This window comes from Emys orbicularis, chromosome 3 (assembly GCF_028017835.1).
Source record: "Emys orbicularis isolate rEmyOrb1 chromosome 3, rEmyOrb1.hap1, whole genome shotgun sequence".
NCBI lineage: Eukaryota > Metazoa > Chordata > Testudines > Emydidae > Emys > Emys orbicularis.
The window spans coordinates 111,608,453-111,621,268 of NC_088685.1; the positions used below are offsets into that span (position 1 = coordinate 111,608,453).

Here is a 12,816-nt window from a genome sequence, read left to right on the forward strand (position 1 = left end):
GTGGCTCTAGGGCCAAAAATTGTATAGAGAGCCGGGTAGGAAAGGCTGGGGGAAGATATGCCTCCACAAACAACGAGGCATGGCCTGGCCCCTGCCCCTTATCCAGCCCCCCAAAACCCCCACCCCCATCCAACCCCCCTTGCTCCCCATCCTTGACTGCCACCCCAGGACTCCCGCATCCTATATAAACACCCCTGCTCTCTGCCCCCTGGGCATTCCCCCGGGACGCCCATCCACCATCCAATCCCCACCCCCTGACCGCCCCTCTGGGGCCCCCCGCTCCCTATCCAACCCTCCCTGCTCTCCCCGCCCCACATTACCTGTGGCGTGGGGGAAAGGGGGCTCAGTCCTTTCCCTGTGCATTTCCCCTGCTCGTTTGGCTGCTCTCCCTGGCAGTCGGGCAGGGCTCGTTCCCTGTCTGGGCTAGGCTGCTGGGGATAGGGGCCAAGCATGCTGGGGGTGGGGGGAGGGGCCTGGCTTTCTCTGCCCCTGTCCCCGGCAGCAGAGCCCAGGCCCCTTGACCACCCCCCTGCAACTCCCCTGTAACACCCCCTGCTCCCCGTCCCCTGACCGCACCATCCTGGAGCACCAGGTCTGGTGGCGCTATAGAAGTGCCGCCCGGCTGGAGCTGCAGCCACACGGCCCAGGCGCTGGGGGAACTGTGACTATGAGGGAGGCAGGGAGGGAGGGGAGCAGAAGGGGAAGGGCCAGGGGCTAGCCTCTGCCCCGCCCACCACGCTGCCGGGGAGTTGGGCTGGCTCCTCCGCGAGCCTTTTCTCACCCCGCTCCCTGGCAGGAAGCCAGAGAGAGGGGTCCTGCGGGCCGGATGTGGCACGCGGGCCATAGTTTGCCCCCGTCTGCTGTAGAAGGAAGGTCTGGTGACCATCTGGCCTAGTGGTCAGCTCATGACTTTACAAGTTCTGCCAGTCTAGTCATCCCAGAGGGAGCCCCAGCTGCAACCTCATTACCCCCTCATGTTCCAGTTGCTCCATCACTACAAAGGAGCTGGGGGGGGAGGCAACATGGGGGGGAGGCAACATGGGGGGACCCACACGCCCCTCCCTCCCCCCCCACTCCAACAGGTATCAGTGCAGGGCCCCCAGGAGTCTCTCAATGTGACCAGCCCAGTTACTGAGTTATCCCAAAGTATGTATCCCCCGGTCATTTCCTATCAGTCTGATGCTCCTCGGTTTGGGGCATGGTTGTGAGCTAAGCAGACTCTCCTCAGTCTCTTAGGGTATGTCTACACTGCAACTAAAAGCCCGCAGCTGACCTGTGCCAGCTGACTCAGGCTAAGGGGCTGTGTAATTGTGGCATAGATGTTCAGGCCTTGGCTGGAGCCCAGGCTCTAAGACCCTGTGAGGTGGGAGGGTCCCAGAGCTTACCCAAGCTCTGCAGTTAAACAGCCCCTCAGCCTGAGTCCCAGGAAACCAAGTCAGCTAGCATGGGCCTGCCCTGGGTGTCTAACGGCAATGTAGACAAGTCCTCAGTGTCCAGTTCAGTTAGTCAATCTGTTCCAGGGCTTTCAACTCTCAAAGAGCAAGGGAACCCAAATCCCCCTTCACAAAGCTGTTGCCACTCCCTGCACAGATCTCAGCATCAGCCTTGTTTCTTGGTGCCACATGCAGTGCAGTTAATTCTCCCACCCCCTTTCTTCTGGGCTGCCAATGTCCTTAAAATGTTCCTCCATTGGGAACACGCTTTGCATCTGTTGAGGAGCAGGGCCTCCTAGAACAGTATTGCTCTATTCCCCTCCCTGGTTCAGTGTGGGGCCTGTTGACCCCATTCCATACTTGGAATGTTAATCCACTGATCTGTTATGTGATTCTTTTTTAAATGCTCCCATTCACTGTCTTAATTTTAACGCATTTCCCCTGACAACAAAAGTGTTTGACTTCACCAGTGTTTTGATTAAAAGGATTTAATTGTATGTTGTTGTTTTTTTAAATAAGAGTCAGAATTCTTGTATTCTCTCCCAGCTTAGCCACTGACTCATTGTGTGACCTTGGGCAAAACAGCTAGCTGTGCCTCAGTTTCCCCATCTGTAAAGTGGGGGAGAAAAGCCTTACAAGAACATTGCAAGACATAATTGGATGATATTGATAAAGTGCATTTAGATATTTCATATGAAAGGTGCTATGGAATGGCAATAATGATGATAGTCTATAATACTCTGACAAAAAAACGTAATAGGAAAGGTTAGTTGTAAAGATCGTTAACTTTAGCTGCAGACTAACTGGGATTATCTGTATCTTTTGGTGGCCAGCATTGTTTAGAAAAGAGGGACTAGGGAAGTTTTCACTGGAGCTCGTTCTCCACAGAATGCATGCAACTAATTCTCACAAATGCTCTATGTGCATGTACATCTACAGGAGGATGTACAATCATGCTTTAATGATTGTGAAACAAGACTTATACACAGACATAGTAACATTTTCAAAAGCCCCTAAATGATTTAGGAAACTAAGTTTCATTTTCAAGAGTGACTTAGCACTGATATGCTTAAGTCCCACTGAAAGTCAGTAGCTCATAAGTCTCTGAGTCACTTTTGAAAATGAGACAGGCTTCTGTCACCCAAGCACTTCTGAAAATTTGTCCTGATGTGTAGCTAGCTATTCAGTCAGGACAACTGTGTTATTATTTTAAACAACTGGATTTTTAAGATTATTACCAGGCATTGACCTAGTGGTCACCACAGAGTGATGACAGTCAGGATCTCTAGCCTCAGCTCTAATGACTTTGGGCAAATACTTACACCTTCTGCCTCTACCCACCTCTAAAACTGGAAGTAATAAGCCTTACCTACCTCACAGGGGACTTGTGACTACCAATTAGTTAGCTGATGTTTGTCAAATGCTTAGAGTTATAGAAGTACTAAGTACAGTTATTTTATTATTAAAATATCAATTCAAGATACAGTTCAAATGGTTTTAAGAAAAACTGCATTTCTGAGGTTGTAAAATGTTTCTTTTCTCATTTTAGCTAGCTCCTCTCACGTAAAAAAATTACCCGTCTCCAAGTCATCTTCTTCACAATCTCCTTCATCCACATCATCTCATCCAAAAGCTTCTAAGGAGACAGCACCTAGTAAAACGGGCACATCAGGGACTTCCAGGGGCAAGAAAAAACCCGGGAAGCAGTCAACCCCACGAACCCGTGCAGATGGGGACGTTTCTTCCACCTCCAATGCAGCAGCAAACAGTTTAGAAACAAAGGTGGAAAACTCTCAGCCAGAGCAACCTCCCATCATAATTTCTGAATCTGAAGCTACAGACCAGCAGAACACACTGATTGTCCCTCCTCCTCCCACTGCTCCTCCTCCTCCACCGCCGCTGCTGCCTTCCTCTCCTTCTTCAGCCAGTCAGTCCACTGACTCCTCAGAAACACCAGATGTACCCATTAGCACCGAAGCAGGCCTGTCTGTCCCAGGCTCAGATTCTAATCCTCTTCTCCAGACTGAACATGAAACAGACAATGAAGAGCTTAGCAGTATAGCCCTAGACAATAGCCTGGATAGGAGTGAAGAAAACACAACATGGTAAGACTCTACTGTCATTTATAAGCAATAAGGTACACAGCGCATTGCCAGGGGTGGCGAAACTATTCAGATAAAGTAAGAAATGCTCTCAGTCTTGTACCTTTGCCTAACACTTGAATTAAACCTATCAGATCCAAAACTTTAGTTAACTTGTTTTTCATTATTATTCATTTTCACTTGCCTTTACACTTCCATGTCCCAGGCACAACCAAAAGTAGAAGTGGCAAAATATATGAACAAAATTCAAAAATGCTTTCCCAACATAACCAGAATGACATTTGCAATAGCAACTGCTCCCCTCTGCCACCCTTTTATAAGAATAATAATATAAAAAAAAAAAATACCCTGAGCAGATCTTTCTATCAACCAGAAAGGAAGAATCAGAGACTCTATAAAGTCCAGAAGGGACTTCACTATTGCCATTCTGCATAAAAGGAAGGGGCCCAAATATTACAGTGATGGGCATCAATACCAAACCCTAAATAATCTTCCCCCAAGGCCCTGCCCTTGCACCACCTCTTCCCCCAAGGCCCCGCCTCCCATTCGCTCCTGTCTGCCCCCCCCCATAGCTCCCCGACTTTTAAAAGTGATGGGGCCATGGCCCCCTGCCCCTCCCCCGCTGCCCCCCGTTCTGGTGCCCCTGAACCCAGTCACTGTCAGCATTAAACAGTGTTAAACAAGGTCTGTGGTTTGGTATCCAGAAACCTTAGCCTGCTTAGTACCATGGCAAGCACACAGTTAAAAATCATTCAACCTTTTATCAAAGATACAGAGAAGAAGGAAAAACAGTTAAAGCACTGGAAATGTATATCAGTGGTTCTCAAAGCTGGTCCACCTCTTGTTCAGGGAAAGCCCCTGGCGGGCCGGACCAGTTTGTTTACCTGCCGCATCTGCAGGTTCGGCCGATCGCAGCTCCCACTGGCCGCGGTTCACCGCGCCAGGCCAAAGGGGCTGTGGGAAGCGGCACAGGAGGAGGGATGTGCTGGCCGCCCTTCCCACAGCCCCCATTGGCCTGGAGCGGTGAACCGCGGCCAGTGGGAGCTGCAATCGGCCGAATCTGCGGACGCGGCAGGTAAACCATCCCGGCCCGCCAGGGGCTTTCCCTGAACAAGAGGTGGACCAGCTTTGAGAACCACTGATGTAAAGTATTAAGAAAGGCTTTCATTTTAACAACGTCCCTTCTCCCCTTTCCCTTTAGCTGGAGAAAATTTAGAAGGAAACCTCCACCTCCCCACCCTTTGTTTGACAGTCTCTTAGATGGTATCGAAGATGGCAATAATTGTCCATTTGGGGAGAAGAGAAGTTAGTTGAGATGGGCTGAAGCTGCTGTTGTAGCTACTGTTGTTAAAGTCTGATCCGGTTTCATCTCAGGTGGTGTTTGGGATTCATCTGGGGTGGTGATGTATCTGGGTCCCTCTCTCTGGCCCAGTCTTGTCAGAATATCCCTTGGGATTAGGACGAAGAAGATCTGGGGGGTCCCAGCATATGGTGGAGTTGGCAGCCATGAGGGTAAAGCTCACTCCAGTAACCTCCATCTATTCTTCCATTCTCTTCCCCCCCACCCCCAGTCTCTTTCTTTAAAAAAAAGGGAATGATGGGTGGAATAGCCCATCCCTTCATTATTTTGTCCACCAATTAGGCCTAGTTATCCGACACACCAATTTTGGTTCATTAATTTCTGGTTCTACAGCTTCTGTTTTTACCAAGCATGATTTCATCAGAGTCCTTGAATCATATCAATGTGGTCTTTTTTTTGTTTGGACTAATTTAGTGTCTATGTCTGTTTCTCTTGCACTTGTTTATAACATTCATTACTAAAATCAACTTGACCAACTTTTCATCAACATTTGTTATTTTAGGTTATTGTAACGTCTTATGGACTGAGCTCACAATTAGGGTAAACTTGTCAGCCCCATTTTCACAACAGTGCTCTGTTTTCCTCGCAAGAGAAATCAACATAATTCACAACCACACTAAGCAGTTCTAGTTTCTGCACTTAGGTGGCATAAAGGGGCTGTAATCCAGATGCTAATCACCAGCAAAGAATTCCCCTGGCATAGAGGAACTCCCGGCTAGCACATCTGTGCCATGATCAAGCCCCTGTGCCTCTGCCCTTCCCCCTCATCCCACACAGAGGGTAGAAGGGCAGTGGGCATGGGGCAGCTGTGCTCAGTTGCCCCAGTGCTCCACTGATGTAGGCTCTATTAAGGAGAGGTGTACACAAGTGGTGTAACTTAGAACTATCTGGTAGCAGCAGTAAGTGATGGAGTCAGGCTTGCCTTCAGATCAGGGAGCTGGAACTGACCCTTTTGTACCATCCCATCCCCCTACATCAAGCAGACTTCTGGCTCAGGAGAGAATCTCCCGCACTGTATACATCTCCGATTGTTGGCTGTTAATACTTTTTATGTATTACTGGTGCAGCTCATCATTAAGACCATTCGCATCTCTTTATATACAAGATTAAGTCTGTCTGAATAAAATAGCTTGTATTTTCATGCTTGCTTATCCAGGCGGTCTCCTTTTGGTGTTCTGTGTTGCTTACCTTAATGTTACAGCGTCTTTATTATGTATCAACAGTTCAGTTACCAAAGAAGACCAGGAAGAGGAGACTCCTAACCTAGCAAGTCCTCAACCAACAGAAGAACCTCCTGAGCCTATGGCCAGTCCGGAAAGTGAGAGCAGCAAAGAGAGCCACACCAGTGACTCCGATTCAGATGGGCCAATACTCTACACTGATGATGACGATGACGACGACGATAACACAAGTGCAGAAAGTAAGACAATTTTAAAGAGGGATGTGTGGGGGAGAGATGGTCACTTTATATGAATGGCAAAAGTAACCCATCAGTGAGCAGGTAGTTTAACTCAGCTATTTTCTGGAAGAGATTCCGTCATCTTTGGTTATGGACTTCTCAGGCATTTGACTCTCTTAGCACAGATGATACACTGTGTGTGTGAAAGTTTTGAAATTTCATCTGAGTGACCTATCTTGGAATGATCAGGAGGAAGCTGTTTGTCACCGTGCTGAGTTGGGATGCAGGGGAACGGCAGTCTCGGTTACATGATTGCTTGAGTATTTCATTCATTTGGCCATTGGTCCAATACAAGGCAAGCAGTATTAAAAATGTTATTTATAGGGGTACGGTGTAGCTCAGTGGATTTCTACTGAGATTGGGTCCCACCATTAATTGAAGTATATTGGTGGGGCAGTGTTGGGAGGCATGCATTGTCATTGTCCATGCTGTATCTGGTTTTTGGATGAATAGATGACTACAGCCCCCACAGCTTTCCATCTAAAATACTTTACAAGCACTAAATGCACTTTTAAAAAATGGATTTTCTCTTTTGTGATAATTTAACAAATTAGGTAATGTCTGCAGAGTGCTTTGAAGATGAAAAGCACTATAAAAGTGCTAAGTAGCATTAAAAAAATGAGGAGGGGGAGTGAGGGAGAAGAGGAGAATTAGACTGAAGAGTGTAAGGCTTAAGAAAAGAAAAGCAGTTTGCTAAACATGTTGTTAAAAAAGGAAATAAAGTAACCTATAATGTATCAGATTTCAGGGAACCTCAAGCCCGGATTTCTCATTTTTATCATATCACTTCACAGATAATGGGTGAAGCTTGTAAATTCACTCACTATCTTCTAACATCTTGGCTGTCAGCTTGTTCTTTTCTGAGTCCTTCAGCCTTTTATCGTCATGAGCCAAGTTGAAACTATTTTTCTTCTGATGTTAATTAAAATTCCTCTTTTGCATGTGGAAAAAGAGGCTGTTGTGGGGATGTATTAAAAGTTCTTGCTGATCGTTTGCATCTGTAACCTGAGTGTGAATGAACTGTCTGTCCCCCTCCTTTTTTCCTCAGGCTCTTTGGCAAGTAAAATCCGTCGTAGGGATACTCTTGCTATCAAACTTGGCAACAGACCATCTAAAAAAGAATTGGAAGACAAAAACATCTTGCAGCGTACCTCTGAGGAGGAGAGGCAGGAAATCAGACATCAGATTGGAACGAAGCTAGTGAGGTATCCATTGCAATCTGAGGGTGGGTTTGGGAGGTAGGGAAAAAAACAAGAACATTGGCATCACATCTTAAATGCAGCCACGGTATTTGGTGCAGGATATTCTGGGTTGCCAGGTCTGTGAGCACCTAATATATTCTTATGATGTGAACTAAATTATTTTGTGCACTTGAGAGCCAGATAAAAAACATATTTTATTCCTTAACGGTAGGTGTGGTGTATCATGTGTGTAGAATTCATGGGGCACGTTCCCTTTAATAATAATATAGGCGTGTGGTTCTTGCCACTGGTGTCCTGGCCAAATTCCAACTCCAGTAATCATATTGTGCTTACCTACATTTCCTCCATAGGTTAAACTGAATGCACTGTTCTTAACTTCTTGTCCTTAACTTCTTGCCTTGCGTAGTATTGGTGGTACTGACGTGCTCCACTCCAGAGGTGGCTGCATTTTGGCCATGGATAATAGATTATTAAGCCACCTTAGTGGCTACATGGTTATGTTCATGTAGAGCTTTACACTCAAAGGGGAGTGTAAACCTGTGAAATCACTATGAAGTTTAACACTTATTCTTATCAAACTTTTAACATTTCAGTCAGCACCTGGCACTTTAAGGGTCTGATTCAAAACCCATTGAAGTCAATGAAAGTCTTGAGAACTACTGATGAAAAACACTATATAAGAGCTAGGTATTATATTATTTTATATTATTAATATTGTTATTATTCAATGGGCTTTGGATCAGGTCCACATTTTCTATGTACTTTTCACAATGAGTGATTGCTAAACAGATTAAAATCACTCATTTTTAACCCTGTCTGGCTTTGTTCAAACTCTGTAAGCTGGAGATAGTCATGTGCACACTTGAAAATTTGTACATAACTTAGTCCTCCATTGACATAGGCTACTTTAATATGTATACACAGTTAGTGCAGCTCATTGCCTTAACAGATTTCTTCTCTACAATGCAAATCAATGTGTTTGTGGGCAACTTCCATTATTTAATGCCAGTCCCCTGTAGCTACATCTCTCCTGCTTCTCTTACCAGAAAGTCCATCCTGCAGAGCTCAGTTGCTCAGCCCCACTTTCCAGCCTTCCTCTGTGGCTCCAGCCCCTCACTGAAGCTTCGTGCACTCGCCCACCCTGTCTTTGCCCCTTCCTTCCATTTTCCCACAGACCTGCTAAAATTATCTAGTGCAGGTTCCCAATCTGATGGACATGATGAGATTAATTATGCCAGTGATGCTCCCTGGTGAATCATAGGAGGTTTACTAGACAGAGAAGCTGCCTCTGAATCTTCTAACTTTCACAGATAACCAATGTTAACTTTCCTGTTGAAATGTCTCCTGCTTCTTTGCAGCCCAGAAATGAATTTTTTTAGTAAATTTATGACAATATTAGCCATGTTTTATAGGATACAAGCCTGAAAATAAGTAGCTTTGAGACATTTTTAAAATGTTCAGATACTTTTTGGCATGTAGGTAACTAAAATAGTTTTGATTTAAATCTCCAGACTTTGCATATATGTAGCACTCAGTCAGTAGTGTGCATTTTGCTGTGTTTAAAACAAATGAAATTGAAAGAATTTATTAATGCATGAAAATATTCCAACAGTTGCACAGTATATTACAATACAGTACAGAGAGTTTTTGTACAGATTATTCCTTCAAACTAGATCCCAAAATGGAGTATTTTAGAGCCTTTTTTTAAAGGTTTGCACACACAGTTACCATGATTGCATCCACACATTGGTCATTGGCATGTCTAAGTGGCCAACTGTGCCTCAAACTAGACATATGCTGGCTCAGTACCCAGTGTATGTGCTCAGTTGTAGAAATTGCATTCTGATTAACTATGCAGTTGTACACCTACCCCTCAGTGGTAAATGAATAGCATTAAAAGACTGATTAAAGGAGTTGCATTGCACACTTTAACAAAGCAACCTACTGTTTTTATTGTTAACCTTTGATTGAGAAATCTTGGCTTATAAATGGTCATTTAATTTGTACTCACAGGAGACTTAGCCAAAGGCCCACGACTGAAGAGCTAGAGCAGAGAAATATCCTGAAGCGTAAGTATTCTATGCAGATTAGTGTAATTATTTATTCAGCAAAAAAGCACAACTGTGGGATTCATTAGGAACCTTGACAGTTAGTATAACGTGCTAGATTCATGCGTGGAGAGAAATGATGCTTGGTGAAGTAGCATCTTGACATTAGACCCATCATAAATCTGTAATGGCAGCAGTAAATACAGGCTGTATTCAGGGAGACAAACTGAGTCATCATTGGTCATACCCATACTCTCTCCCTTGACATCAGTGGAGCTGCATGAGTGTGACTGAGCGCAGAATCTGCTCTTACTGTTATAAAAATCAGTCAGACAGGTACTCCTTAAAGGTATTTTTAATACTTTTTAATCACTCCCCACTAACTTTTATAAGGAGGAAGGGAAATATCCTGTGCCCCCCAAACGGGGGTAGATATGAGTGAGTAAAGTACAAAGAGCAAAAGAGAGGTGAAGCGTCCTGGAGGAGAGGAGACAATACATTCCAGCTCCTTGAAGATGTCAAAGAAACCATTGCCTCTCTAAAGCTGTATTAGTATTGCTGGGTTCCTGTGTAATGGGGAGGGAGGAGGAGAGGCAGCACGCCGCCAGTGATGACAGCCCTGCCCACCCTCAGATCCGCTTCTCCCATAATTATAGTTGTGCATTTTTCCATATTGCCCCTACGCACGGAATATCCTCACTCAACTGATCCATAAAGCTGCCACTCATTGCTCAGGACTCACACCTTCCCTGACAGCTACAAGAAATTGGCCAGTCATCCTGAATAGGCTGAGTATAGCTGATGTGTTGTTTAATTGTTGAAAAAAACAATGGGTATGAAGTATATTGTACATACTTTGATTGTTTGCCCATCTTTCCCCTTATTTATGTTGCTCGCCTACTCAAATGGGTAAGCTCTTTGGGGTAGAGACTTGTGTCTTCCTTTGTGAGTACCCAATACCTACCATATTATGGGTTCTACCAGCCTATGAGTGAGTAATAAATGACAGCAATAATAATAGGAAAATTAGTCCATTTACAACCAAGAAAACCCATCATCTAGACCTGATGTGTAGAACTTTTCTAACCATCACATAAATGATACAATGTGTGAAATGCTACATTTTCAAGCACATAGTCAACCATTGCATGCCTGGAATCCATCTAGACACAATGTGTGAGTGGAAGAGAGGGAGAGAAGAAGGCATGGATGGCATGCCCTTTGAAATCCAAGTGACTCTGGCAACATCACTTGACCAGGCCAACAAATCAAAAAAAAGTTATCAGCTTTCAGGGAAACCATAAAGCTGATAAAATACCAGTGGTGTCATCCAGCATCTCAAAAGTTAACTAGGATAATTACTAAAACTGTAGCTTCTGGTTATCTGCTATGCACTGTGGTACATAAAAGAGGGTTCAACAAAGTCCTAGCCAAGAGGTGATCTGCAATAAATTTTGTAATGTGCAAAATTTGGAATCTGTACATTACACTATCAAATGTAATAAAGATAAATTGTGAACTATAACCATATTAATCTGATAACCAGTCAGCAAACACTGGACCACATACCGGGTTTAAATTCTCATATAGTATTTCCCAGAGCCCCGGGGCTGGGGGCTTCTGCCCCGCAGGGGACACCGGGGCTTGGTGCTTCTGCCCTGCAGAGCGCACCAGGGCTCAGAGTTCCTGCCCTAAGGGGCGCGCTGGGGCTTGCAGGGGCTCAGGGTTCCTGCCCTGCGGGAGACACCAGGGCTCGGAGCTTCTTCCTAAAGCCTTTGAAAATATTTACCGGACCTCCACTCTGGACAGCTCCGGCTGAATTTAAGCCTGACCACATGAGAAAGATAATTCCAAAAACTCGTACGAGTATATCACAAACTACTTCTGCTGACTTTGAGGACACCAGTTACACTTTCCCTGTTCAGGTCTAATAAACATGATCTATCAACATGTCAAAGGACACAATCAAACTAAAAATCACACCTAGAACTAATTTTTGACCTACTACTGTTACATGTAACACCAAAGATGAATATAGATGATAGAGATTAGCAGAAGATAAATATTTTCTCTGTCGTTTCAGCTTGTTTATCTTATGGATTTGACAGCACTTTGTGTATAGTAACTTTCACTGTTTTCATGTATAAACAGTCATTTTCCATGAAAAGACAAGCCTGGGAACTTAAATTTATAACTCTGCTGGACACTAAAACCCATGGTTTTAACAGAGACACTGGATTTATGGCTCATTACAATTTGTAATACACCCTACTGCCTGCTAGCCCTCCATTTTTCTACAACTGCAGAGGTGTTAATTGCCTACTTTGTTTTAAGTGGTCTCCTACAGTGTGTCTATGCAGGATTGTTATGCTTAACAATCTTTCCCACCTTGAATTTAGCTTGAACACTCAGGTTACCTTCCCCAGACTTGAAGAAGGGCTGGTCTACAATGAAAACTTACATCGGTATAGCTTTGTCTCTCAGGGGTGTGAAAAATCCACACCCCTGGTGACGTAGCTATGCTGACCTAACCCCCCTGTTGCACAGCGGTAGGTCGATGGAAGAATTCTTCCGTTGACCTAGTTACCACATCTCAGATTAGGTCTGCACTAGTGCTTATGTTGGCAAAACTTTTGTTGCTCAGGGGTGTGAAAAAAACACACACCCCGAGAGACATAATTTTTTCCGGCATAAGCGTTCATGTGCACAGCGCTATGTTGGCGGGGCACACTCTCCAACCAGTATAGCTACTGCCACTCATTGAGCTGGTTTTATGATGCCGACAGGAGAGCTCTCTCTCGTCTGCATAACGCGGCTACATGAGTGCTCTTACAGCGGTACAGCTGTGCTTGTAAGTGTAGACATGGCCTCAGGGAGGGTGGATTAACTATAATAATGGGAGAATCCCTTCCATTGCTGTAGTGAGTGTCTACACTGCTGTAAAAACAACAAAGAGTCCTTGTGGCACTTTAGAGACTAACAAATTTATTTGTGCATAAGCTTTCGTGGGCTAGAACCCACTTCATCAGATGCATGGAGTGGAAAATATTGTAAGCAGGTATAAATATACAGCACATGAAAAGATGGGAGTTGCCTTACCAAGTGGGGGGTCAGTGCTAATGAGGCCAATTCAATTAGAATGGATGTGGCCCATTCCCAGCAGTTGACAAGAAGGTGTGAGTATCAACAGAGGGAAAATTATTTTTTTGTAG

The 12,816-nt window shown here is 44.7% G+C and overlaps 1 protein-coding gene across 1 annotated transcript in view; it reads left to right on the forward strand.

The window, feature by feature from the left end:
* PHACTR2 (phosphatase and actin regulator 2) overlaps nt 1–12,816 on the forward strand; it is a 214,887-nt gene that overhangs the window by 188,620 nt on the left and 13,451 nt on the right. Inside the window, exons 6-9 of the mRNA XM_065401437.1 lie at nt 2,983–3,538; nt 6,119–6,315; nt 7,403–7,559; nt 9,570–9,625. Of these exons, the coding sequence (XP_065257509.1) occupies nt 2,983–3,538; nt 6,119–6,315; nt 7,403–7,559; nt 9,570–9,625 (966 nt within the window). The remainder of the gene's footprint in view (nt 1–2,982; nt 3,539–6,118; nt 6,316–7,402; nt 7,560–9,569; nt 9,626–12,816) is intronic.